Raw genomic sequence first — 25,139 nt, 5'->3', positions numbered from 1 at the left:
ATAAAAATTAAATTGTACTTCATACTAAGTTGGATCGGATTGTAATTGGATTATGAGATTGAGAAGTCCAATTCATCTCCTATTAATTACATCAGATTCGGATCAAAATCTGATCCATTGACAACTCTAACTACAAGCTCTCAGCACCTGGTTCCATTGTTTTTTTTGGTCAAGTGGGCCAATGGCTACAAGAGCTCAATGGCTAGTCTGAATTTTTATTTTATTTTATTTATTTTTTTAGGTCTCATACCCAATTCTTCCTATAAATGCCCACCAAATTTATTTATTTTTAAATCTTGTCCAAATTTTGATTTTTTGTTGTTGAAATGTTCACAAACAAAAAAAAACTAACATAACATAAACATACATTAAAACAAAATAAGTTAACAAAAAACAAAAATAGCACATAAATCAAATTACATTATAAAAATATATGAGTAATGCTATTTGGACAGACAACATTGACACACTTAGTGACACCCGCTGATGTGTCAATGTATCATTTGCTCTTATTTTCTCCTCGTTTTCTGTTCAGCGAATGATACATTGACACATCAACGGATGTCAACTAAGTGTGTCAATGTTGTGTATCCAAATAGCATTACTCAAAAAAAAATATATATATATAACCCAAGATATAGAGCTTTCCACTATGAGAGAGATGCCTTTAAAGCCCCAAAGATTCCATCAGAGCTCTAAATGATGCTCTATCAACCTCTTCTAGAGTTCCAACCATTGGGGATGGTCTAACATGGTCTTTTGGGTGTGTGGCTCACTAATTTTTTTGGGCCTTCTTTTTTAGTTGAACTTTTGTATTAGAAATCAAAGAATTGAATGATAACTTTTTACAATTAAAGACTAAATTTTTATTGCATACACATGTTAGGCTAGTTGGTAAGGACAGCTTCGACTTTAATTTTCTTTTTCGAAGATTATGGCATGTTTACTAATCCGAAATTGGGTGATGAGAAATTGAATTAAGGAGAAGTTGGACTGAGTAGTCAGACTCCGAATTCACATTGAAGATATTTTCTAAACTATCTACAATTGGAGTATGAATGATATTGATTCCTTATAAGTTGTTCACTACATTTTCATGAATCGGAATTGAAACCAGTTTGATTACTAAAATGCCCTTGATGTTGGGTGAAAGTGGATGACGAATTTGGAATTTAAAAAATTATGTAAGGATATAATTTGTAAAAAAGATTGATTCCTGATGGGTTAGGTCTCCATGAATTAGAATACCACCTCCCACCCAAGAGTCCAATTCTTCCAAAATCAAGAGTTGAATTCTTGATTTTGTGTGGAGCCCACTTGAATTTTCATTCCTTTATGTGAAGTAAACACATGAGTTATCTATAATCGGAATCCAGCTACTTCTTTTAATTTCAATTACAGATTAGTAAACATGTTGTTTAGACAAAACAATGGAAGGTGGGCCTCTTTAGGGATCATTTGGTTTTTTAAGAAGCTTTGGTGAAGGAAACCTTATGATATTTTAGATTCATTAAGCCACAAAGATGAGATTACACTTAATCTCTAGGCAATGGAAACAAAGATTTAAACTTTGAGCTTAAAAACAAAATCTAACCCAAGTATCATTAGGCCTAAAGGGATTGAAGCACTTAGACACTTCTACGAACTACTAAAGAGAGAGTGGAGATTTCTTTATACCTTTGAAGCACTACCTTGAGCAAAGCTCAAGGTTGATCACCCATGGAGGGCCTTCACCAAATGATTCTCCACAGGAACTAAAAACCCGAGATGGCTGCCACCCAAATATTTGGCCTCTAACTTCATACACACCAAAGGAAGAGGATGGATGAGGAGATGAAGAACCACAAGGAGGTGGAGGTGCTAGTACCCCTCCTAGTGGTGGCCGGCCATGGTAGAGGGGAGGGAGGAGCATGGTGTTGCCTCCTTAACCTCCCATCATCCAAAACCCTAGAGAAAGATGATGCCCATCTCTATCTATATATAGGCTAAGCATTTCAAGTTGGGTCACCCATAACGTATTATGGTCATCAAGTGGGTCAAAACCATGTTGGCTTGAGTCAAAGTCAACGTTCCTATTAGGAATAGAATTTATATTTTATTGTAATTATCAAATTTGAGCAGAATTAAGAGATTTTGTATATATTTCCTATTTGTACCCACTCTGTATGTAGTATATATATCCCTCCTTGAGAGAAGAATAAACATATCAGTTTAAACCCTAATTACTTTTGAGTTGGTATCAGAGCAGGTCTGATCTATCTTTACAACATCAAAACCCTAATCCTAAAAATACTTATTTCTATTGCACCTAGCCTATATACCCAAATATTTGTCACCTATACACCTAAGCCCGAGTCATCTCATATCACTTACTATCGTCGTCGCCACCTAATCTTTAGCGGCCGCCGCCATCTATCACCATGTCGGATATCACTGAATGTTCTTCTTCTACCCTTATTGTGATGGTTCATATTGAATCGTCCACCAATCTACTCATGGGATTCAAATTGAATGGATCCAACTATGAGATATGGGCTTCGATGATCAAACTCCATGCTACTACACAAGACAAATTGGGTTATCTGACTGGTGACACTGCTGCCCCTGATTCTCAAGACCCACAATTTGGGAAGTGGAAAATTACTGATGCTACTATGAAAAGTTGGATGCCATGAACTATGGAACCCAGTTTGTTGAATATATTTCATACTCTACCTAACGCTAAAGAAATTTGGGATGCTGTTAATCAGATGTTTTATGATAGTTCTGACATATCCCAGCTATATGAACTGCGGTGTCTGAAATTGGCACTTAGGTGATGAGGGGTAAATTAAATGACACTCAAACAAAAAACACAACAAACTTCACACACTTTAGACCTTGATCAATACTCTTATGACTAGTCAACTATCAGACATGAATAATCACAACCAAGAACATACACAGAGCATATCAATATGTACATGCAAGCCTAGAGAATTACTAGTGACAACCTAGGCACTCAGAAGGACCCGTCAATCTAGGCATCCCCTGTGCTAGCAACAACTATGGTGAAAGTCTGTGAAAGCATCATAATCAAGTAAGCATCAGACAGCATAAAAAGATGACTAGTTAACTGCAAGAACACGAACCCAGAAATACATGTGATGACTAGTCAACTGTCAAGAACACAAACCCATAAATACATGTGATGACTAGTCAACTGTCAAGAACACAAACCCAGAAAATTCATATATGCAAACCAAAAATTTGTTCACCCAGAAACCCACCATTGGGAAAAACTGGGGGTCATCAACCGACCAGGCAATCCACTAAGTAGAAAAAGATTCTTACAAAGGAACACAAGCAAGCTCAAGAAAAACCTAGATCTATTTAGGAAGATGAGTTATACCTCCTTTGTGCAATCTTCTTCTCTAACTTAGCAAAGCTTCAAGCTCAATTCTTCATGGCAATAGCAGCTCCTTCTCCAGCTCTTTCATCCCATGGCACTAGCTTGCAAGCTCTAACTCAGACTGAAACTAAAATTTGGATTCAAAGGAGAATGACCAATTTCTTCAAGAAACCATACTCTTGAAGAAATCAGTCTTGAATTTGACCTAGATATAAATGAGAGAGTGTTTTAATTAGCTAGATGCATATTTTCATTTTTCAAATGCAGTTTTCAAAAAGAAACAATTCAGAAAACTCAAGGATGAAAAATATGAAGGTTCCTCTAGAGGAAGAAGCGAAAGTTTGCAAAGAAACTTTCCAAAACTTGCCTCCCAAAGTCACAGCAGCCAAATAAGGAATGCACAGGTTTTTACACAAAATTCCTTAGGTCAAAATCGACACATGGCAGCAGAGAGGGAATGGAGAATAGGACAAAAAAGTTGGTTATCCAGCTGGAAATCCTACAGAGCAAGGATGACTAGTCATACGAGAAATAGATGACTAGTCATCATTTTATGAAATCAATTTAATGTAATGTGATGCAATACACAATTTACCTTTGTCAATTTGCTTGAACCTCCATAGGATATTTGTTAGTTAAGAACACCTAGAGAAGCTATTCTTAATCTAAACTTGAGCTTGATAAAAACAATAAAAATCCTATTACAAAATTGTCAAGGGAAGCCAAAAGAAATACTCAAAATTCATAAATTAACAGTGTCAGGCCACTCGTCTCAAGTAAGAGGGTAGTCCTGTCTCTACCTATTTCGCCGAACTTAAGGCAATCTGGCTTGAATTGGACAAGAGACATCCTTTTCAAATGAAGTGTGCTAATGATATGAAGACTTTTCAGGCTGCTGTTATGGCAGATCGTGTGTATGATTTTGGCTAGCCTTGATGATACTTATAACAATGTCTGCAGTGATATTCTACAGAGTGAAAAAGTTCCAAGTATCGAAAATGTCTTTTTTATGGTCTGTCGAGAGGCTCAACGCCAGATTACTATGCTTGGATCTGGCACCAAGATTGGGGAACCTGATGTTGTGTTTACTTCCAAAAACACTGCTCTAGTTTCTCGGCCTATAGGGTCTGGTTTCTCGTCGCCTGCCTTCTGCAAAAAAATACAAACTGAAGTGTGATCACTGTGGTGAAAAGAGACATACTATCAACACCTGTTCGGCATTGCATGGGGTACTAGATTGGGAGAAAGAATGAAGGTGTTTAAAAAAGGAACAACTAGGCGTCAAAGCTCATGTGGCTGCTGCTGCCACTTCTGTGGTTGACATCACCATTGGGCACATCCACCTTATAGCTACTGTTGCTGCGGTCTCAAGCACTCCAACACTACCGCCTCCAGGTAATTTAGGCTAGGCTTTCCATGCCCATGATACACATGATACATGTTGGATTATTGATTCAGGAGCTACTGATCAAATGACGTATAATTCTACTTTATTCTCTACTACTCTTCTGACTCATCGTGATCATGTTCTGATTGCTAATAATGCTGCAGCTCTTGTCATGGGGGCTGGTTCTATACTCTTAACACCTGTTTTACCATTAGACAAAGTGTTACTGGTTCTGTACTCTTCACACCTGCTAAACATGGCTTATTTCTTTCACAAAGGAAGTATGTCATGGACCTGCAACCTACTAGCAGATACTAAAATGCTTGACTGTAAACCAGCTGATACACCTATTGTTAAGAATAATAAACTTTGGGTTTATGTGGATTAGGTCCCAACTAACAAAGAAAGATACCAAAGGTTGGTTGGGAGATTTATCTATTTATCACTCACATGCCCTGATATTGCCTATGTGGTAGGCGTTGTTAGACAATTTATGCATTCACCTAATGAGGATCATATGGCTGCTGTGATGCGTATTCTGGGTTACTTAAATTCTTCTCCTGGGAGAGGTTTATTATTTAAGAAAAATGGCAACTTGGATCTAGAAGGTTACACTGACGCAGATTATCTAGGAGTATTACATATAGACGTTCTTCATTAGGTTATTTCACCTTTGTTGGCGGTAACCTAGTTACGTGGCATAGTAAGAAGCAAAATGTTGTGTCTCGGTCCTCTGTAGAGTCTGAGTATAGAGGGATTGCCCAAGGGGTTTGTGAAATACTGTGGTTGTGGTGGTTATTTGCTGAAATTGAATTTAGACTGGATGATGTTACAAAGCTCCACTATGATAGTCAGTCTGCATTTGAAATTGCTAACAATCCCATGCAACATGATTTAACTAAGCATGTAGAAGTTGATCGGCATTTCATTAAGGAGAAGCTAGAGCATAAGTTAATTTATATACCTTTTGTGCCTTCTTTGAAGCAACTTGCAGATATGTTGACCCATGCCATGTCAAAGCGCCGATTTGAAGACTCACTTGACAAGTTGGGTATTACCGATATCTATGCACAACTTGAGGGGGAGTGTTGGCGTGAGTCAAAGTCAACATTCCTATTAGGAATAGAATTTATATTTTATTCTAATTATCTAATATGAGTAGAATTATGAGATTTTGTATATATTTCCTATTTATACTCACTCTGTATGTAGTACATATATATATTCCTCCTTGAGAGAAGAATAAACATATAAGTTTAAACCCTAATTACTTTTGAGTAACCCACCATCTCTACCATGTGGCCAAGATTTTCTCCTTATTGAGCCTTTTGGGCTTTATCTTTTAAGTTGTCATGTAGAACTCATCTTATAAGCCCAATGGGTCCTAGTCCAATGGGCCTTGAACTTCTAAAACTAATTTTAGCCCCAATACAAGTCCCGAGCATTGATTAATTAATTAATTTTTATTAACTAAATAATCGTTGTTCATCATCTCCTAATTAATTTTCCATCTCTTACTTTTATGGATGTGCGATTTGTTAGGTTCTAATCGGTGAGGCAGTGGGCAATTCGAACTCTTCCGTAATTGAACTTTAAGCATTGATGTGGAGAACCTATTCAGTTAGAATTACAATGTAATACGGTCCTTTTTAAAACAATGTTTTCTCTATCGCATCATTAGAGCATGGAAAACATGTCAAGCCCCTAATGTGAACTTTAAGCTGATATGACTCATAGAAGTATGATTGAAATCATCATTCTCAATCATACCTAATGCTTCGGCCGAAGACTCCTGAATCATATCATCAAAGCATTCTCCTTCTTTGCTGAAAATAGAGATCCCTTGTTGTACACCCACCTGCCTCCATGAAATGATCATGAACCCTAATCGTACAGAATAAAGGGTATAAAGAGTGCAAAAGAGAGGGGAATAGTTCTGTGTTTATTTGTTCATTCTAACTGTGGTCTTAACAATTCTCTATTTTGTGATCCCTTGACAGCTATTTGGACATGGAAATGGTTGAGTTCACTTTGCATGAAGTACTGCTTGCCTCAGTCAAGTCATGATTAAGAGCAATGCCAGGAGTATCCGGATTGTCCATGACGCAGCAGAAGAGATCATGAATGGGACCTTATATGGTGATATAGTCTTAGGCTTCAACAAGTGTTAGCTGATTTCTTAGCCGTATCAATTAATGTTATGCCAACCGGAGGGCAGCTTACTATTGCAGCCAATTTGACCAAAGATGAATCAAGACAATCCGTTCATCTTGTGCATTTGGAGCTCAGGTACAGCTTAGTTGATTCAAAACATTGATGTGTTAGCATGTATCTTGTAAAAACAAACGGTTCTCTCTAGTCTCTACTATTGATTTCATGTATAAGTGGGTTGCTTGTATTACAAGTTAAGCAATTATCATGGGATATTGAAGAATTAATATTTCTGGATCATGATAACACGTGCGGGTGGTGGGATTCTAGAAGGATTGCTGAATGTTTGGAAACGACGTAGGCATATCCGAAGAGAGCATTGGCCTGCTCGTGAGGAGTAAACCGCTGAAGCTCAGGAACGGAGACGTAAGGTATCTTAGGGAAGCAGGGAAGGCAACCTTCATGATATCCATGGAACTTGCTGCTGCACACAAGTTAAGGTCCTAATCAAGACAATTTTGGACGGGAAACAACACAGATTCTCAAGTGTACAGCCAATACAAGGAATGAGAGTTGAGGGTTGCATCTTCGATATGCCTTGTAATTTCAATTAACTTTCTTTGGAAACTTTTGTATTGCTTTTTGTAAATATGCATGTCTCAGTCTTGTTCTTTAAATGGTCTTACCTTGCGATCAATGGCAGACGGATACACAAAGGAGCAAGAGTGTTCAACTGACCCCTACAACCTCGAAACGCCCGCCTGGTCTCAAAATTAAGCAGACTGGTCATGCAAAATGGTAGCTATAACTAGTATGTGAAAATGGGTGCTTCTTTAAAATCAAGAAAGGAGCTTTCGATTCCACCCACACAAAAATAAAACTGAGATGAGGAACAATTTGTTACCTAAAATTAGTATTAGCTTTTCTGGTTACAATTAGACCACAATGTGCCTTAATTTTGTAGGTACAAATACAGCGTCAATGTTTAAGAAATAGAATGGCAGCCTTTAGCAAGCGATCCAGTTTATATGTTGGGTTGTGTTGTGTTGTGGCCTACACCTTGTTCGTCAAATTTGCTGAACCGAGCTCTCATCACTTTTGACTTTTTTTTCCAAGCGTTGGGGACTACCCCTGTTCTTGGCATAGGAACAGATGTAATGTAAGAACAATTTTCATTGCCCCTAGTGCCTCTGCATTGCATAAGGCCCTCGGATTTGGGGAGGTTCTCTCCTAAATGAATCCCATCTTATATCAATTGCAACTTTGCAAGACCACTGGCAAGCCTTTTTATGCAATAACCCATCGATTAACGGGCAGTTTGATCATTGACTTCGCGTGGGGCCCTATGACTGCACTGCTGCTGGGGCCCTGCAGTCATACAAGTTTGCAGCTAAAGCAATTGCCCGATTGCAGTCTTTGCCTAGTGGGAGCATGGAGAGGCTTTGTGATACAATGGTCCAAGAGGTTTTTGAACTCACCGGTTATGACAGGGTGATGATGGCCTTTAAATTTCATGATGATGATGATGATCATGGAGAAGTGGTCTCTGAAATTACCAAGCCTGGCCTGGAGCCATATCTGGGTTTGCATTATCCATCCACTGACATACCTCAGGCTTCACGGTTCCTATTTATGAAGAATAAGGTCCGAATGATTGTTGACCGTTGTTGTGCGAAACAGGTGAAGGTGCTTCAAGATGAGAAATTTCCATTTGATCTCACATTGTGCGGTTCAAGTTCAACCCCAAGAGCCCCACATATAGTCCTGATTCTGTTCAACCTCGAAAAAAGAAAGAGACATTGGGGTTTGGTACTATGTCATAATATATACAACTGCCAAGATTTGTTTCCTTTCCCTCTCAGGTATGCCTGTGAGTTTCTAGCTCAAGTATTTGGCATCCATGCCAATAGGGAAATAGAGTTGGAAAATCAGATGGTTGAGAAGAACATCCTGCGCACCCAAAATTCATAGAGAATCTTAAAAATAAACCGAAAAATGCTACAAACTTCTTGTGACATTTTCTTCCTCTTTGAAGCTGTGAAATATAATTTTGAATTAAAAATAATTCAAAGAACTTTTCAAACTCAACTATGTGAGAGTAAGTTGAAGAACATTATATTTGAGTTTGAGAAATGTTGCTCCTCTTAAATGCACCTACATTAGAAGAAGTTGGGTTTTTTTTCAATTTTGTCTAATTGAGTTTGCGAAATACTTTTTTTTTATAATTCAAAATTATATTTTACAGCTCATAGGAAGTAGACCAAACAAACCCACTACAACACAATGCCATCTGATTACTTTTTAATAGCAATGAGCTAAAAGCACCACCACTCATAGCACTGTAACAATGCCATACATCTCTTCCCTTACTTTTTTTTTGGTTGGAATCTCTTCCCTAACTTGCACAAAGTTCTAATTGTTACTAAATCATTACAAAAAATATCCAATGTAAATATGTATGAAAATTTCATTTTATAATATCAAGTGAAATACATTAATGTAAAAACATAAGGCTCCATAAGTAAAATACATTTCTCTTTACAAAACACTAATGTTTGGACCTAATAGTAACAAGTAGAAAGTAAACTAATTTCCTAGTTCTCCTCAAAAGCCATGATCTCCAATTAGCTGACTGGTTGCTCCAATCTGCCAAAAAATTTCATTGATTACCAAAATATAAGATATTGATGAATTAACCAAAAAACAAGAAACTTTCAATGACCCAATCTACCATAACGTCATAGACAAATATGAAGTGCCCAGCTGAAGCAATAAAGTACCAAAACAAACAGTTGCCACATTACAATTACACCAATGAGTGGCCAATTGAAGCAATGAATTATGAAAGACATTAGCACTAGATTTCTGATTCTGAAAGATATTATTACTAAATAACTTACATAGAAACCACATATGCAATATCCTACACATTCCCTTCTCAAAAAGCAAAGCTCATATTCCCATCCCACAACATTTAACAACTAGTAAAAACAGGGTTATATGCAGCACTCATAAATGAATCTGTTGGCATCCACCATGACACTAATCTAGCAGGCTCATCCAAACAGTGGCAAGGGCAACAGGTGCAGCAGCAGACTGTAACCGCTATTTCTAACTTCAGAGTAAGCCCTGATCCATTTTGTCAATATCTTCTTACGCATACACAAGTATCAAGCAAGATTCATTTAATGAATTTGCTCAGTGTTTTACACTTTTTTTATGTTATTTTTTATTTTTTGCAGGAAACTAGAAAGGGTGAACAATCAAAGGAAGGGAAAACCAGGATTAAAGATCATATACCAAAAGAAAAGTTGGAATTGGAACAAAAAGCACCAAAAGAAGAAAATATCAAAAAGGGACATGAACTTAATCCAACAGTGATGAATCATTAAACCATATGTAGCAAACAGTGCCAAAATTGCTTATATATAAATTTAGGATTAAATGCATGGTTCATCCCTAAAAAATGCAGATTCATGCAAGTTCAGACACATAGATTGTTGAAACTTTGCAGGTTTTCATGCCCTTAAATGTTATATCCCTTTTCATATCTTACCCAGAAGCACTCAAAATGATCAACTCATTTTTCAATTACAGGGACTGATTTCTTTTCTGCTGAATATGTTTTGTTTTGACTCTTTTTGTGTTCCTCCTGAAGGGTCAACTAATCCATTCTATTGAGTGTTGGAGGGTCAACTTGGCAATTAACTACTGACTTGTATTGATATTCATAATTATTTAAGACCACATGGACTGTCCTATTTCCTTGGTGAATTATGGACAATATTCGTCATTTCCAAACATGCCATTATAATCATGTGTTTTTAATTGTAACAACTTATATTGGTCTGCGGAAAACCAAAGGAGGACAACTTATTTCACAGACACTAAGAAACACTAATGAGAAAAATTAATGAACTTTTAACTCAAAAATCAGTTGTTTACGTTGTATAATCGGCTAAATGTGGTTTGTGAAACATTTCTTGTGGAAATTTATTTCTATAGATATGAATGATTGATAGAAAGTACTTTCAGAATTTGATATATGTTTGAAAATTTATTTCTATAGTTGTTTACGTTGTATAATCATGTATATTAGAAGCCAGCATGAAGAGTACCCAATTATATGAAGTAATTAATGAAAGTAATTCACTTATTTGTGAATGGTCAATTATACGATGAGGTACCTCGTAGCTTTTCTGCTCGGTAGTCAAATCCTCTCCTTCCATGAGTTGAATTTCTATGAACTCTTCCTTATCAATTAAACCCAGTATGCTGCCTGCCGTCGGGGATTGCAAAGAGAACTATAGGCTTTGAAGGCCTGATGTAGGGAACATCACATCTGAAATATCCTTTCCTCTCAAGCTGCAATATATCTCCTTGCTTGAGATTTCGCATGTTGCAATCACCCAAGGCCGCAGTCTGCTTTTCTGTACATGCGTTAAGCACATCAAGGAAATCCTCTCCTTCAAGCTGCAATCATAAGTTAAATAATCACATAGCAATCACTTTTCAATAAATTTAAGTTCAATGTATTAAATAGTATTAATAAGTAATATGCTATGCTAAGGTGTGATAATTTAACACCTGCGGGACATACCTTCTTCTTTGTTATCAAATAATTGAACTCGATCAGTGAGAGCTTAGGTAGTTCATCTATTTGAGGTAGCCATGTAAGCTTCAATTTCGTCGTCTTGAAGGACCCCCCAAGATTCAAAACCCCTATGAGTTTGAGGTTTCCATCTTTGTCTTTCTCAATCCCTTTGACAATGGCATTCCCCCAGTCCATCAAGGTCACTTCCTCGTCTACCTTGATGGACTCTGCATCAACAAAGTCTAGCCATATTGTCCTTGTGTATGTAGTTGCCTTCGCCCCAGCACCTTCGTACTTCTTGTGCCTCGGAATGATGCGAACGAATGGCTTCTCAGGCCCATTGGTCAGCGTCAACAACACCCGCCGCTCTTCAATAACGGCGGTGTGTCTTGGGCATACTGGATCAATTATCTTCTTATTAATTGTCCAAAGTTTGTCCCATTCCATGAGATTCAGATTCTTTGAAGCTCCCTAAAACATAAAGAGTATAAAAGTCAATTATGAAATTAAAACATTCAAAATAGCGGACATCGCATACAAATAAACTAGTAGTACCAAGGAAAAACAATTGGTGTAAGGACATAATAAGCAGCGGGAAGGCATTATATGTTATAGGCATAGATCATAACTGCTTTTGTGCATGTACAACAGAATACTGTCTTACCTGCTCAAGAATGAATTGTATTAAAGCTTCAACTTTAAGACCTCTGCGCACAATTCCTTGAACAGTTGGAAAACGAGGATCATCCCATCCATTAACCTTCTTATTTTGAACGAACCACAAAAGCTTGCGCTTGCTGAGAACTGTATAAACCATGTTCAACCTACTGAATTCATAGATGTGCACTTTTCGCAGTCCCATATCCTCTTGAACTCGATGGTACTGAGCATTGCGGTCGTGATACTCACTAGATCGGAGTGCATGAGTAATACCTTCTATGGAATCAACAAATGGGCAAGCAAAATCATAAGTCGGGTATATCGTGTACTTGGATCCGATCCTATGATGTGGCATTGGATTGCAACGATAATAAACTGGATCACGAAGAGATTTGTTTGGATCCTGCATATCCAGCTTCCCACGGACACAGCACTGCAGACCCCTATCAGAACCAGCAATCATTTCCTTCCATAGTTTTAGATTCTCCTCTACACTGTTGTTTCTACATTTGGATTCAATGCCATCCATCCTTTCCTTCTGCATCCCCTCACGTGGTGTGTCATCAACATATGCCTTACCCTGGCGAATCAAATTCTCAGCCATTTCCATCAACTGAGGGAAGTAATCTGAAGTATAGGTAACCGTTTCATACTTGATACCCAAAGTCTCAATATCCTTGAGAAGATTGTCCACGAACTCATTGCTTTCTTTAGCAGGATTTGTATCATCAAATCTCACAATAAGCTGACCCTGATACCTTTGAGCAAAATACTGATTCAACAAAGCTGCTTTTGAGTGCCCAATGTGAAGAAATCCACTGGGTTCTGGCGCAAATCTCAGTCGAACCTTTCCAACCTCAGCTTCTGGAAGGTCTATGTTAAGCTCATAATTTCATACATATACATGCCCAATTTACTTACTTCTTTTGCTTAGTTTCCTATAATTCTGAGTTATTTGCCTCTATTTGTGTGTTTTGTAGGCCAATAGAGTAAGAGAGCATAATTCATGCAATTCAAGCATGTTTAGGCCTGATTTGGATGAATGGAAGAAGAGCTTAAAGACAAACTCATTTTGGCTACAGCCCCCTGCCAGTCCAGTTCCGTAGGTCATATTGCAAGCTTTGTTTCAGCAACCTACACAGCTCGGATGAGGCAGCATTCTTCATGAAAGTTGTTCCAATGGGTGTATACTATAACATATCCAAAATTCAGCCCCATTGGATAAATATGGAGTCTGTTACCTATCAAACACAGAACCATGCTCAGGATGGATTTTGTCAGCGAGCAAAACGAGTTAGCAATTTGTTTTGGCCTTAACTTCTTCATCCGAGCTTGGATTGGGCCAATACTTGTGTGGTTGGATCAAACACATTCTGAACTTCACAATAGACATCTTAAAGTCATCATTTGATTCAGCCTAGCCCAATTCGTAAGCCCAAGAAGTTGCTGGTCATGCTGACATGAGGATGAGCTGGTTGGAAGCTTGGTCATGGTGAGCTAGGCATGAGCTATTGTAGCTGGTTGGAAGCTTGGTCATGGTGACATGAAGATGAGCTAGGGCTGCTGGTGGGATTTATTGGTGAAGTGCATCAACCAATTCAGATTTTATAATGCAAGTGTTGTATGCATTAGTGAAGTACATCAACCAATTCATCTTTTATAATGCAAGTGTTGTATGCATTAGCCATATTGAATTCAGATTTATCACTCCCCTCTCCCTATAAATACCACATCCATTCCACATTCAAGACACAACAAATCCTGGGATTCACAACCCCACAATTCACTCCAGCCATCCTCAAACACTCTCAAAATCCCAAACACTCCAACAATCACCAAAACAACTCCAGCAAACCTCTCTTCCATTTCCCTACGAATTTCATCTTCCTTAGCCATCACCACTCACTCAAACTCATCCCAAATCACCTCCATATCCTTCATACATCTTTCTAGAAGTGGGGAAGCTCTTGGAGAAGCATTAGAAGTGGAGAAGCACTTGGAGAAGCCTTGGACACCACAAGAACTTCAGAAAAAGGGTTTTTCTACTCTTATTGCATTCATTATGTTTTCTCATTTCTGTTCAAGTCTTTTTTCCATTATGAGTAACTAAATCCATAACTAGGGCTTCGATGTAACCTAACATGAATATTCTGGGTTTATAAGTTTGGAGTTTCAAGTTTGATTCATGATTCATGTTCTTATTCATTATGCTTATAAGTTAACATGCTTGTTTGAATGATTGATCACCATTAGAACTTGTTTGTTAACTATCTTGGTTTGAATTAAGAGTATACACCATGCTTTAATTCGAATTGAACTATGAATAGGAAGAGTATGTATGGACATTCGACAACAGGGATTAGATACATACTTGGTTGTTTAAAATGTTCTTCTATGCTTAATGGGTTCCTAATGCTTAATTTTAGGTTAGACAACAAATGATCAAATTAGGGAATTAGGAACACAAGGTTAGGACCAAACACCATGGCCTAATCATACTTTAGCTAGAATCAATCTTTGAATCTGAATTAGACTTGTTACTTGAATCTTTATAACCCAGAATTGAATTGTTATGGTGATTCGAATGCCCTAGTCTCAAAATCTGTTTTCCAACTCTTAAAACCACTCTTTGTTACATTTGTTTACTTGTTTTTGTTTGCAATTTCATTTTGCTTCTTTTGTTCAACAATCACAACCACTCTTGTTTTAAATTCTGTTTTAGACATAACCTCCTACTTTCTTGAATTTGGTAATCTAAGTACATAACTAGTTTTAACTTCTCAGTCTTCGTGGGTACGACCTCGTACTTGTCTTGCTATACTACTAATTGCCCCGTACAATTGCGAGTTAACATAATATTAACAACAGTCTACTTCAAATGTTGGTCTGCTTCCTGTTTTACCTTTCTCAGACACATCTCCATTTACACTCATTGATTCCTGATTGGCTTGAGTGCCTTTTGATTTTGTTGTTGCTGGCTTTCCCAAGCCTCTCTTGCCAACGAAGGTAGTGGTGACTTCATTTAGGGCACCACCGTATTCCGCTAATAGTGAATTGAACCACCGAGAAAGGTTGCGGAACTTTTTCGACTTCCTCAAACTTTCCCATCTTTGCCTAGTTTCTGCCATGCATAGAGCGTTAATTAAGCATCTCCAAAAAGCACTTCCATTTATGTTATAGAAATGTTTACACAAGAATAGTCCTTAGTTTAGGACCTTATCCTTCAATTTCTAATGCTTTACATAACCATGCCAAATAATGATAAAAACAATAGGAAAAGAGAGTGAGAGAAGCAACGCCATACCTAATAGACTTGACCAGATTAATATATCAGTGTTGTTAATATTATGTTAACTCGCAATTGTACGGGGCAATTAGTAGTATAGCAAGACAAGTACGAGGTCGTACCCACGAAGACTGAGAAGTTAAAACTAGTTATGTACTTAGATTACCAAATTCAAGAAAGTAGGAGGTTATGTCTAAAACAGAATTTAAAACAAGAGTGGTTGTGATTGTTGAACAAAAGAAGCAAAATGAAATTGCAAACAAAAACAAGTAAACAAATGTAACAAAGAGTGGTTTTAAGAGTTGGAAAACAGATTTTGAGACTAGGGCATTCGAATCACCATAACAATTCAATTCTGGGTTATAAAGATTCAAGTAACAAGTCTAATTCAGATTCAAAGATTGATTCTAGCTAAAGTATGATTAGGCCATGGTGTTTGGTCCTAACCTTGTGTTCCTAATTCCCTAATTTGATCATTTGTTGTCTAACCTAAAATTAAGCATTAGGAACCCATTAAGCATAGAAGAACATTTTAAACAACCAAGTATGTATCTAATCCCTGTTGTCGAATGTCCATACATACTCTTCCTATTCATAGTTCAATTCGAATTAAAGCATGGTGTATACTCTTAATTCAAACCAAGATAGTTAACAAACAAGTTCTAATGGTGATCAATCATTCAAACAAGCATGTTAACTTATAAGCATAATGAATAAGAACATGAATCATGAATCAAACTTGAAACTCCAAACTTATAAACCCAGAATATTCATGTTAGGTTACATCGAAGCCCTAGTTATGGATTTAGCTACTCATAATGGAAAAGAGACTTGAACAGAAATGAGAAAACATAATGAATACAATAAGAGTAGAAAAACCCTTTTTCTGAAGTTCTTGTGGTGTCCAAGGCTTCTCCAAGTGCTTCTCCACTTCTAATGCTTCTCCAAGAGCTTCCCCACTTCTAGAAAGATGTATGAAGGATATGGAGGTGATTTGGGATGAGTTTGAGTGAGTGGTGATGGCTAAGGAAGATGAAATTCGTAGGGAAATGGAAGAGAGGTTTGCTGGAGTTGTTTTGGTGATTGTTGGAGTGTTTGGGATTTTGAGAGTGTTTGAGGATGGTTGGAGTGAATTGTGGGGGTTGTGAATCTCAGGATTTGTTGTGTCTTGAATGTGGAATGGATGTGGTATTTATAGGGAGAGGGGAGTGACAAATCTGAATTCAATATGGCTAATGCATACAACACTTGCATTATAAAATCTGAATTGGTTGATGCACTTCACCAATAGATCCCACCAGCAGCCCTAGCTCATCTTCATGTCACCATGACCAAGCATCCAACCAGCACATGCTGAGGTCAGCATAACCAGCAACTTCAAAGGCTTACAACTTGGGCTTCTCTTAATCAAATTAGGACTTTAAGCACTCGAAATTGAGAATGTCTTCTTTCCAGCCATATATCATTTGGGCCAATCCAAGGTCGGAGGAGGAAGTTAAGGCCAAAACAAATTGCTAACTCATTTTGCACGCTGATAAAATCCATCCTGAGCATGGCTCTGTGTTTGCTAGGTAACAGACTCCATATTTATCCAATGGGGCTGAATTTGGGATATGTTATAGTACACACCCATTGGAACAACTTTCATGAAGAATGCTGCCTCATCCGAGCTGTGTAGGTTGCTGAAACAAAGCTTGCAATATGACCTACGGAACTGGACTGGCAAGGGGCTGTAGCCAAAATGAGTTTGTCTTTTAAGCTCTTCTTCCATTCATCCAAATTAGGCCTTAACATGCTTGAATTGCATGAATTATGCTCTCTTGCTCTATTGGCCTACAAAACACACAAAGGGAGGCAAATAACTTAGAAATCTAAGAAACTAAGCAAAAGAAGTAAGTAAATTGGGCATGTATATGTACGAAATTATGAGCTTAACAATCAGCAATGGAAAAAGAGTGATCAACGAAAAAACTACGGCTTCCCAAATAGTCATCCAAATATTTGCATGCATTCTCAAATGCAGAACCCTGTGAAAGCACAGGTGCGCACTCATGCCACTCATCAATCTGGGCAGCTTGAATTGCATTCTCACCATACAAGTTAGCAATTGCACCGATATATCGAAGAAGCGCAAAATTTCCATGCAATTTCAACCTAAAACGAAAGATGAACAAATGCATTTAATCCAACATGAAAACAGAGACGAATACAAATAAATCAATAGCACAACAAAAATGGGGATTAGGATTTACCCATTGGAGAAGTGCAAGAGATGAGGACAATCTGCAAGTAGAGAATTGTCATTAGAGAGAGAAATGCCAGCGAGCTTGGCCACCACAAGCACCGGGAGAGGAGGGTTCTTAGCGTCAAATGAAAGCACCTTAACCTCCATCAAAATCGAAAGCTTCAGATTTTGCTCTTTGGGCTTGCTGTTGCTTTGCTACAAATCCTGAATGAGAGAAATGAAGGCGTTGTTTAAACTTCAATGATAACCCAATCTAAATTAATTTTAACTCTAAACTAGTTGAAGAAAGATTAATTTTATGATATATTCAAACTTCCACCACCGCTAACTTAAGTTCCCTAGATTCTTTTCACTTTTAAATTATAAAAGCTAAGCATCCTATCAATCCAAATTTATTGAAAGAGAAAATATCAAATTAATTAATTATAAACCCTTTTTGGTGAAAATTTTAAAATTTTATTAATCATGTGAAGCAATTATCATAAACATTCAAAACATGATCATGGGAAATAATAAATTGTTTGCACAATTTAACTAAACCCATGAAACCAGTCAAAAAAGAAATGAAGGCAGGCGCAAGATTTGTAGCTATTCATAGCTCTTAAGCAAATATAGCCTCTTAAGCAAGTATTTCAAACAACCTATTGCAAACAAAATTTATAAAATAAATAAATAAGTTAGACACAGTAAACCCATGACACTAGTCAAAAACAAAAAAAAGGCAGAAGCCAGATTTTTAGCTATCCATACCACTTAAGCAAATATAGCCTCTTAAGCAAGTAATTCAAACACCCTACTGCAAAAAATAAAAATAGAAAAACAATTCTGTTAGACACTACATTTTTGGAGGGCTTGAGTCCAAATTAGTCTTCAAACTCAAAATAGCATATAGTTTCACTACTCATCATTAAACAAAAATGTTATTTTTCTGAGTTAACTCAAAACAGTAACATAATAAGACATCACAGGAAGCACCAAATATCCAAGATAAAAGTCTCAACATAAAACCAAATGGTTCAAAGTAATATTGTAATCAACACATCCACTTTATACAGTTATAACATGTACAATGAATAGAATCAGGCTTAAGGTCACATGTCTCTCGTGTTTTGTGGACATAATCAGATATGAGTAGTTACTAATCACAGGCAGTGGACTACAAGAGGCCAACATATGAGGAAGTTATTAGGACCTTCCAGTGAAAACTAATGAATGCTATAACAAATGAATTTGAAAGTAATGAATGCTATAGCAAATGAATTTGCTCTGTCTTTTACACTCTTTTTTTTTTTGGCAGGAAACTAGAAAGAGTGAACAATAAAAGGAAGGGAAAACTAGAATTAAGGATCATCTATCAAAAGAAAAGTTGGAATTGAAACAAAAAGCACCAAAAGAAGAAAATATCAAAAGGGTATGACGTGAACTCAATCCAACAATGATGAATCATTAAATTATATATTAGATGTTTACCGTTTGTATGAAGAATCAGTTTGTTTCTTACGCATCTTTTTTTTACAGGTTACTAACGAGGGTGAGCAATCAATCAGACAAAGAAATTGAGGATGATGCACCAAAAGAAAATTTAGAAGTAGACTAAGAATCAGAAAAAGAAGATGACACAAAGCAGAGAATTGACCCAATTTCACTTGCAGAAACCCCACATCAAATAACATCAACAAAATTTCAAAGACCTTACCAAAAACTATCCAAAGTAGCGAACCAAAGATAAGCGAGAGCGAGACGGTGTCGCAGAGATGAGAGCCTCCAGCCGGTGTGACCCCGGACCGATGGCTTGGAATCTTTCACTGAAACAGATCGACGGATTCGCAGAGACGATGACGACGGCACCGGAGAGATGAAAGAGACGGAGTACCAGAGAGATGCGGTCGTGCGGCGATTGAACTCAGAAAAATAAGTAACCGTTATGAACCCTAACCCGACACAGCAGCTGCGAATGACGCGAGAGAGAGAGAGAGAGGGACGGAGAGAGAGAGAGAGAGAAGGAGAGAGGGAGCAAGAGAGCTTCAAGCTTCAAGCTTCTATGAGCTCGAGCGAACCAGCAGCTGCGAATGACGCGATAAAAAATTCCAAAAAATATGCATTTGTTTTGTTTTCAACAATAGGGGTATTTTTGAGTTTGTATTGGGTTTAGGTTTTTTAAAATTCCTACCAAACAGGCCCTAATCTTTCTAGGAAGCTTGAATAAACTAGGAAACCTGATCGAACCCAAGAAGAAAATAGAAAACTTGCAATGCAAGCAAAGTGAATAAACTAGGAAACCTGATCGGATTCGGACCCAAAAAAAAAAATTACCCAGCGCTGTTTAGGGAGAGCTGAAGCCCGACCCAAGTTTTAAAATACTTTCCCATTCCTAGGTAACTTAGCCCAGTCCTCATGACAAAAAATATAACTGCCCAGCTCATTCTTCCTTGCCCAATCCAGCCCGTGACTCTCTCTCTCTCTCTCTCTCTCTCTCTCTCTCTCTATTCTTTTATGGTTAATTTGTAGACCCAAAAAAAAAACGAATATATATTATTTATTTTAGGATAAATATCTAAAAATAATCTAATATATGATAATAACATATAATTATATGTAATATGTAACTAGAATACGTAAAAGATGTAGGAGGGACAAGAAAAGCTAGGAAAGTAAGGGAGTGCTAGTTAGAATGTAGATCTAATGACTTTCCACACCCCTAACAGTTTGTCTTCAACATGTCTCAAGATTTAACTTTGTGCAACCTTTGTTAATTACATGACTCTCACATTAAGGAGTTGCCAAAATTAAGGTTTCTTAATTGTTTTCCCTATAGAAGTTGCGATGAAGTTGTAGTTTTTCCACATGCATGATATGAGAAACCCATCACCAGAGTTCCTGTAAGGTGTGAAAAAAAAAAGGAAAAAAAAATCACATAAACTTCAAACTAATTTTAATGGTATTTGGTTTTGGCAGCATTCAATTTGACATACTGACTTACTAGTATTTTGGTTTGTGTCATTCAATCAAGTCACTGAATCAAGCCTTTACCATTTTCATTGGAGGTGGGAAAGAAGCTTTAAATTGTAGCACAAAGTTTATTACAAATGGCGTTGAGGCGATTTTTAGGGTTTTCGGATGGTGAGCTAATGAGGTTGGATGCAAAACCTTGTTCCAGATTGATGAGACAGAATGCCGATATTTTCAGTGTTGACGGAGCATTGGGATTCTGGATCCTTTGTAGACTGCATTATGGTCTTTCCTACTTCTACTGTTCTTGTACATACACTATCTCTATGTGCCTGCCATGTTTCATTCATGATCATTATGATCTAATGCAAAGTTTAAGCCGAAAACAAATGTTTCTAGTTGATGAACACAAAGCCATAGCTTATGTTGTTGCTTTTGTGCTCTTTCAGGTCCTAGAATTACAGTTCCTAGGAGTCTTCGTTGGGCAGCTTGTGGCGCGGTATCTATGAGCTCAACCATTGCTTTGCTGCTTGGCTTATTTAGTCCAAAGTGTGAGCCCCAAAACATAGCTACTTATGACAAAGCACCAAGTTCATGAAAGTTGTATTGCTATTCTAGGTGAGTTCGGTTAGGTTTCTTAATCATTATATATTATATAAGAGTGATTCAAAGATGGATATTTGGTTTGATGCTACGTGTTTTTAAGTTGAAATGAATGTTCCATTTGATTATGAAATAAACAGATTCATAAGATCTTTATGGTTATTGTCTTCTTATACAGCTGCACCTTACTAGTTCAACATGTTTAAAATTGATTGAGAAGATCAACAATTTTCTTAGAATAAAAAATCTTTGTTCCTGCCATTTTCATAGGAAACCCTTACAGCTAAACTTGTAACATTTTTCCGTCCAAAATGACCAAATGCAAAAATGATTCTTGAGTGCCTGCAAAGGCTTGAACAATTTGTAAGTTGGGCAATCAAGAGGAAAAGGAAAAACCTTGGTCCTTGTCTTTTTGAAATTGAACCCCACTAAAGACATTTTGGATGGTATTGTCTTCATGTTTTGGCAAATTGGCAAAACAATAGATCCCGATAGGCTAAGGTGCAAAACAAAAAAAATCCCCCAAAAAAAAAAAAAAAAACCTCTTCAACCTATGCTTTAACTTAAAACAAACAAATTTTAAATGCAACCAAAAACCATATATTATCAAAATGAAAATATGTTCAACAACAGACTTGAAAGTGTACCTATTTTAATATGTGTTTTTATTGTTGCCTTGCAACTAAATTCATAAAGAATTGAATATTTTTGGACTTTAATAGATTAATACATACTGGGCTATATTTAAAAGAATACAAATATATAGGTTTAATATTTTTTTTATCCCAAAAACCTCACTGGGCTACAACCTATTGTAGCCTTTGTGGTAGTTCCATCTCTGTCAAACATAACACTACTTGACGAATTTTTTTCATCAGATGCATCTCTTCCAAAAAGTACTAAATTAAATTAGTAATACAACGAAACATATAAGTTGTTGTTTCTTACATCACTTTTCGTTCCTAGTCGAAGTGGAAAACCTCTCTTTTCCTAGTTGGAATAGGAAACCTCAAATCTTCCGTTTTATTTGTAGAATCTCTTGGAATCTTATTCTCCTAATGTTATTAGGAAGGCCTTGATATCTCTTTGTTCGAGTAGGAAAACTTGATCTTTCCTAGTTTGATTAGGAAAACTTCAATTTCAACTCAAAACCCCATCTTTGCTTTGTTTAACCTACAAAACACTAAAACAACTAGATATAAGCTTATTATAGGAAAGAACTATGAACAAAAACTAAGTAAAGAGATGCTAAAAACATATGGAATTAAGAACTTATCAGCGAGCATGAGAATATGTGCAGTGGGTAGGGAGTGATTGGATGGGGAGATCAATTTTGGGTGGGTTTGGGGTGCTCGGCGACAGTTGATGGGTAAGGAGGGTTGGGTTCATGGAGATGTCAAACAGATCGTGTCGTGCCGTGCTGGACCAACCCTTTTAAATTCGTGCAACTAAGTTATTTGGGCCGAGTAAGTCCATTTAATTAATTGCGCTATGCAGACCCATTTATCAAAATCATTAATCCCAGCCCGATCGAAAGCCCAAGTCCACATTGAAACGTGTCGTTCTCATGCTGTGCTTGTCCCATTTAACTTGAATTTCTTTTTTTCTTTTTTTAAACTCATGTTAGCATATTAACTTCATACCAAAAAAAAACATTATAATATGATCATACCTTTCTTATATGTAATATGGGATTAAAATTTGAGGATTTATTGTAGTATTTATTTATTTATTTATTGAGAATTTAATATGAGACTAAAAATTGAAGATATATTGTAGTATTTATTTAATATGAAAAATTCATGATTTGTTGGAAGAAGGCGGCAAAGAGATGGTTTATGTAAAGTGGGCTTTGCCAAAAAAAAAATGTTAAGTAGGTCGGGCCAAGCTTGAAGCGGGATCAGACCACAGGCCAGTTCATATCGTGTCTTGGGCCGGCCTAGTCCCTTGGGCTTAATTTTCTAAACATGACATAGCCTGCCAAAAATCGTGCTTGGGCCATGCCATGCCCAGTTTAAACGGGATGGGCTCATGGCATGCCCAGTTTAAATGGGATGGGCTCGTGCCGTGCTGGGCCAGCCTGACCCATTTAACACCTCTAGGGTCAAAGTTGGTAGGAAGAGGGTGATGTTATTGGTGTTTTCCATTAGAAAGAACATTAAAATACAGTTTTGCCCCTAAATTTGACAAAAAATGTAACACAATGACCAACGATGGTAATGGAAGCAGAGTTGAGTCAGTCATTTTGTAAATTCAAGGACCAAAATGCAAATCAGGTACAAATTCAGGAACTATTGCATCTAAAAACCCTATAGAATTGTGCGGTCAAGTTTAAAAGAATAGGCCTTTGTGTGGTTGCCTATAATGGATCTTCACTTCGTAAAATTGTAATTTTATTGAGATTATATTACATAGATGGAAGGGAATACATACCGCTATACATGCAGCAAATAAACTATCCAAACACTAAAAAAAACAAGTAACAAAATAAATTGTATTTCCTTTCAAATCAAATAAATGACAAACAAACCAAAAATATATAGAACCATGGAAACAGAAAATGGTGGGGAACATCTCCCTTCCTACGAAACTTGAAACGTGCAACACGAGCAAGAGCAAAGTTGTACAAAGTATGGTAAACTAATGTTGGCTTCTTAATGATTTTCTTGAAATAGGACCACAGAGCTGACAGTTTACAGTCTGCTTGAGAAGTCTATGATGCTAAGGGGTAGCAGTGGTGAACTTGTCCTGCACATGTGGTTTAGTCCCCTTTGACGAAACCAAGAAAGGAGGCCTCTCACCAAAGCCACCAGTTTCGGGGTGAAAGCCAGCAACATCAACAACAAGAAGCATAAAAGCATAGGGAGCCAGGGCCAAGAGGAGGAATGTGGAGAAAATAGAACCCCTAAGAGTGAAGCGAGGCAAAGTGAACCAGACACAATGGACCAATTACGATGGCATACGTCATTGTGACGAGTACCACTAACACGAAGGACGAGTAGCTCGAGGCTGAAGGCCAAGGAATAGACAATGATGCTACACAACGTAAGCATCATGAGTAAAGGGTGAGTGTGGAAGAGATGTTTGTCTGGAAATCGCATTTGGACCAACGTCATAGCTGTGGGAATGGTGAAGGCAAAAATGTCATGATGGATCGTAAATGTTGAAATAGCTACTGGAAAGTTGATTGTTGCTTCGATTCAGCTGCACCAAAATGGATTCAGCTGCATCCTCAACTTGTGATACTCGCAAGTGCACGAGCCGTTTGGTAGTATAGCATATGTAAGTGCGAGGTCGATCCCACGAGGATTGGTGATTGAATGATCCAATTCATTTTCCCTACACAAAACAGAAATGAAAAAGAAAATAAATAAAACAAGAAAAATGAAATAACTCAAGCAAATAAGTTCCCAAGTTCAATTAGATTAACGGATTGATTCTAGCTAAAGTATGATTAAGCCATGGTGTTTGGTCATAACCTTGTGTTCCTAATTCCCTAATTTGATCATTTGTTGTCTAACCTAAGACTAAGCATTAGGAACCCATTAAGCATAGAAGAACAATTTAAACAACCAAGCATGTATCTAATCCCTGTTGTCGAATGTCCATACATACTCTTCCTATTCATAGTTCAATTCGAATTAAAGCATGGTGTCTACTCTTAATTCAAACCAAGATAGCTAACATGCAAGCCTAAATGGTGATCAATCATTCAAACTAGCATATTAACTTATAAGCATAATGAATAAGAACAAAAATCATAATTGAAACTTGGAAACTAATTAAACTTGAATACTTAAGAAAGAATGTACATTACAAATAAAAGTAAAGTAGAACTTGAAAAACTTAAGGAGAATTTCAGCACAAATATTT

General features: G+C 37.1%; 2 protein-coding genes and 1 pseudogene across 2 annotated transcripts; 2 read left to right on the top strand and 1 right to left on the bottom strand.

Moving 5' to 3' along the window:
* The first annotated feature begins 8,290 nt into the window (after positions 1-8,290).
* On the top strand, positions 8,291-8,900 carry LOC148291222 (phytochrome A pseudogene; annotated as a pseudogene).
* A 492-nt stretch (positions 8,901-9,392) lies between these two features.
* LOC110761560 (glutamate--tRNA ligase, cytoplasmic-like) lies at positions 9,393-19,783 on the bottom strand. Its single transcript, XM_088244923.1, has 9 exons — positions 19,411-19,783; positions 17,722-17,918; positions 17,412-17,623; positions 15,488-15,517; positions 15,050-15,304; positions 12,188-13,056; positions 11,530-11,994; positions 11,117-11,402; positions 9,393-9,575 (listed from the first exon to the last, which is right to left on the bottom strand). The coding sequence occupies exons 2-8, from the start codon at positions 17,859-17,861 to the stop codon at positions 11,187-11,189; spliced, it is 2,187 nt and encodes a 728-aa protein (XP_088101049.1). The 5' UTR covers positions 17,862-17,918; positions 19,411-19,783; the 3' UTR covers positions 9,393-9,575; positions 11,117-11,186.
* Positions 19,784-20,800: 1,017 nt separating this feature from the next.
* LOC148291221 (uncharacterized) lies at positions 20,801-21,261 on the top strand. Its single transcript, XM_088245717.1, has 2 exons — positions 20,801-20,948; positions 21,113-21,261. Exons 1-2 carry the CDS (start codon positions 20,801-20,803, stop codon positions 21,259-21,261), a joined length of 297 nt encoding a protein of 98 aa, XP_088101843.1.
* Positions 21,262-25,139: the final 3,878 nt, after the last annotated feature.

The sequence above is a fragment of the Prunus avium genome, chromosome 8 (genome assembly GCF_965620075.1).
Source record: "Prunus avium chromosome 8, drPruAviu1.hap1.1, whole genome shotgun sequence".
Classification (NCBI taxonomy): Eukaryota; Viridiplantae; Streptophyta; class Magnoliopsida; order Rosales; family Rosaceae; genus Prunus; species Prunus avium.
This window is presented reverse-complemented; position numbering and strand designations above follow the sequence as displayed.

Bases quoted from the DNA above. Each gene is read 5' to 3' on its own strand.
- LOC110761560 (XM_088244923.1), bottom strand. From the start codon at position 17,861: ATGGAGGTTAAGGTGCTTTCATTTGACGCTAAGAACCCTCCTCTCCCG. The intron at 15,518-17,411 runs CTGATTGTTAAG...ATATTAACAACA, and splicing joins TGATCACTCTTTTTCCATTG to CTGATATATTAATCTGGTCA. The intron at 11,995-12,187 runs GTAAGACAGTAT...TTTATGTTTTAG, and splicing joins TACAATTCATTCTTGAGCAG to GGAGCTTCAAAGAATCTGAA.
- LOC148291221 (XM_088245717.1), top strand. From the start codon at position 20,801: ATGGCGTTGAGGCGATTTTTAGGGTTTTCGGATGGTGAGCTAATGAGG. The intron at 20,949-21,112 runs GTCTTTCCTACT...GTGCTCTTTCAG, and splicing joins CCTTTGTAGACTGCATTATG to GTCCTAGAATTACAGTTCCT.